This window comes from Austrofundulus limnaeus, unplaced genomic scaffold, assembly GCF_001266775.1.
Source record: "Austrofundulus limnaeus strain Quisiro unplaced genomic scaffold, Austrofundulus_limnaeus-1.0 Scaffold76, whole genome shotgun sequence".
Classification (NCBI taxonomy): domain Eukaryota; kingdom Metazoa; phylum Chordata; class Actinopteri; order Cyprinodontiformes; family Rivulidae; genus Austrofundulus; species Austrofundulus limnaeus.
This window is the reverse complement of record NW_013952478.1, coordinates 6,581-7,257: the sequence shown is the minus strand read 5'-3', so window position 1 is coordinate 7,257 and position 677 is coordinate 6,581. Positions and strand designations below refer to the sequence as shown.

The following is a 677-nucleotide window of genomic DNA, read 5'->3' as shown; positions in this document are numbered from 1 at the left end:
ACCTGTTTGTGTGTGCAAAATATCTCAGGAGCCCTGAGGTTTTCAGGAAATGCTTATAAAGTAATCACTGAGATGACGTGTAAAACTAAATAACTCGGCTGTGACAGCTAATCAGTCTTAGCGAACACAAAAATATCTAAAACATAGTCCGTTTCACAGACATTGAGCTAAAGTTTCACGTAGCAGAAGTCATTCCCAGCACGTACTTCAAGAACTAACATTATTGAGTGAGACCTTGGGATATAGTAGGTAATACTATATAATAGGTTTGACCAAAACAGCTTTGAGTCCATCTGTTTTCATCATAAAATAATCTCAGTTTCAAACTTTGGCATGAAAGGCAGGTGATATGGATTTCTTGATCTCAATAATAATGTTTCTGTTTGCAGATGGCACCTCCTCTTTGCCCTCCATCTCCTTGGCACAGCTGATTCCATCGGAGCAGAATATGACCTCTTATTACCGTTACAAGGGTTCTCTCACCACCCCGGGGTGCACTGAGTCTGTGATTTGGACTGTGTTTGAGAACCCCATTCCTTTGAGCACTGAGCAGGTCAGAGTTTAAAACCAGTTGACAAATGACTCCCAACAATCAAACTTGAAGCCTAACCTTTGTGTCAATTGTTTGCTCTTCCAGTTGAAAGCTTTCTCTACGATCCAGTTTCACGATGGAAAGC

At 40.9% G+C, this 677-nt stretch overlaps 1 protein-coding gene across 1 annotated transcript in view; it reads left to right on the top strand.

The window, feature by feature from the left end:
* LOC106519376 (carbonic anhydrase 4) overlaps positions 1–677 on the top strand; it is a gene marked incomplete at its 5' end in the record, with an annotated part of 5,893 nt that overhangs the window by 2,103 nt on the left and 3,113 nt on the right. Inside the window, 2 exon segments of the mRNA XM_014011010.1 lie at positions 390–553; positions 638–677. Coding sequence (XP_013866464.1) covers positions 390–553; positions 638–677 — 204 coding nt within the window.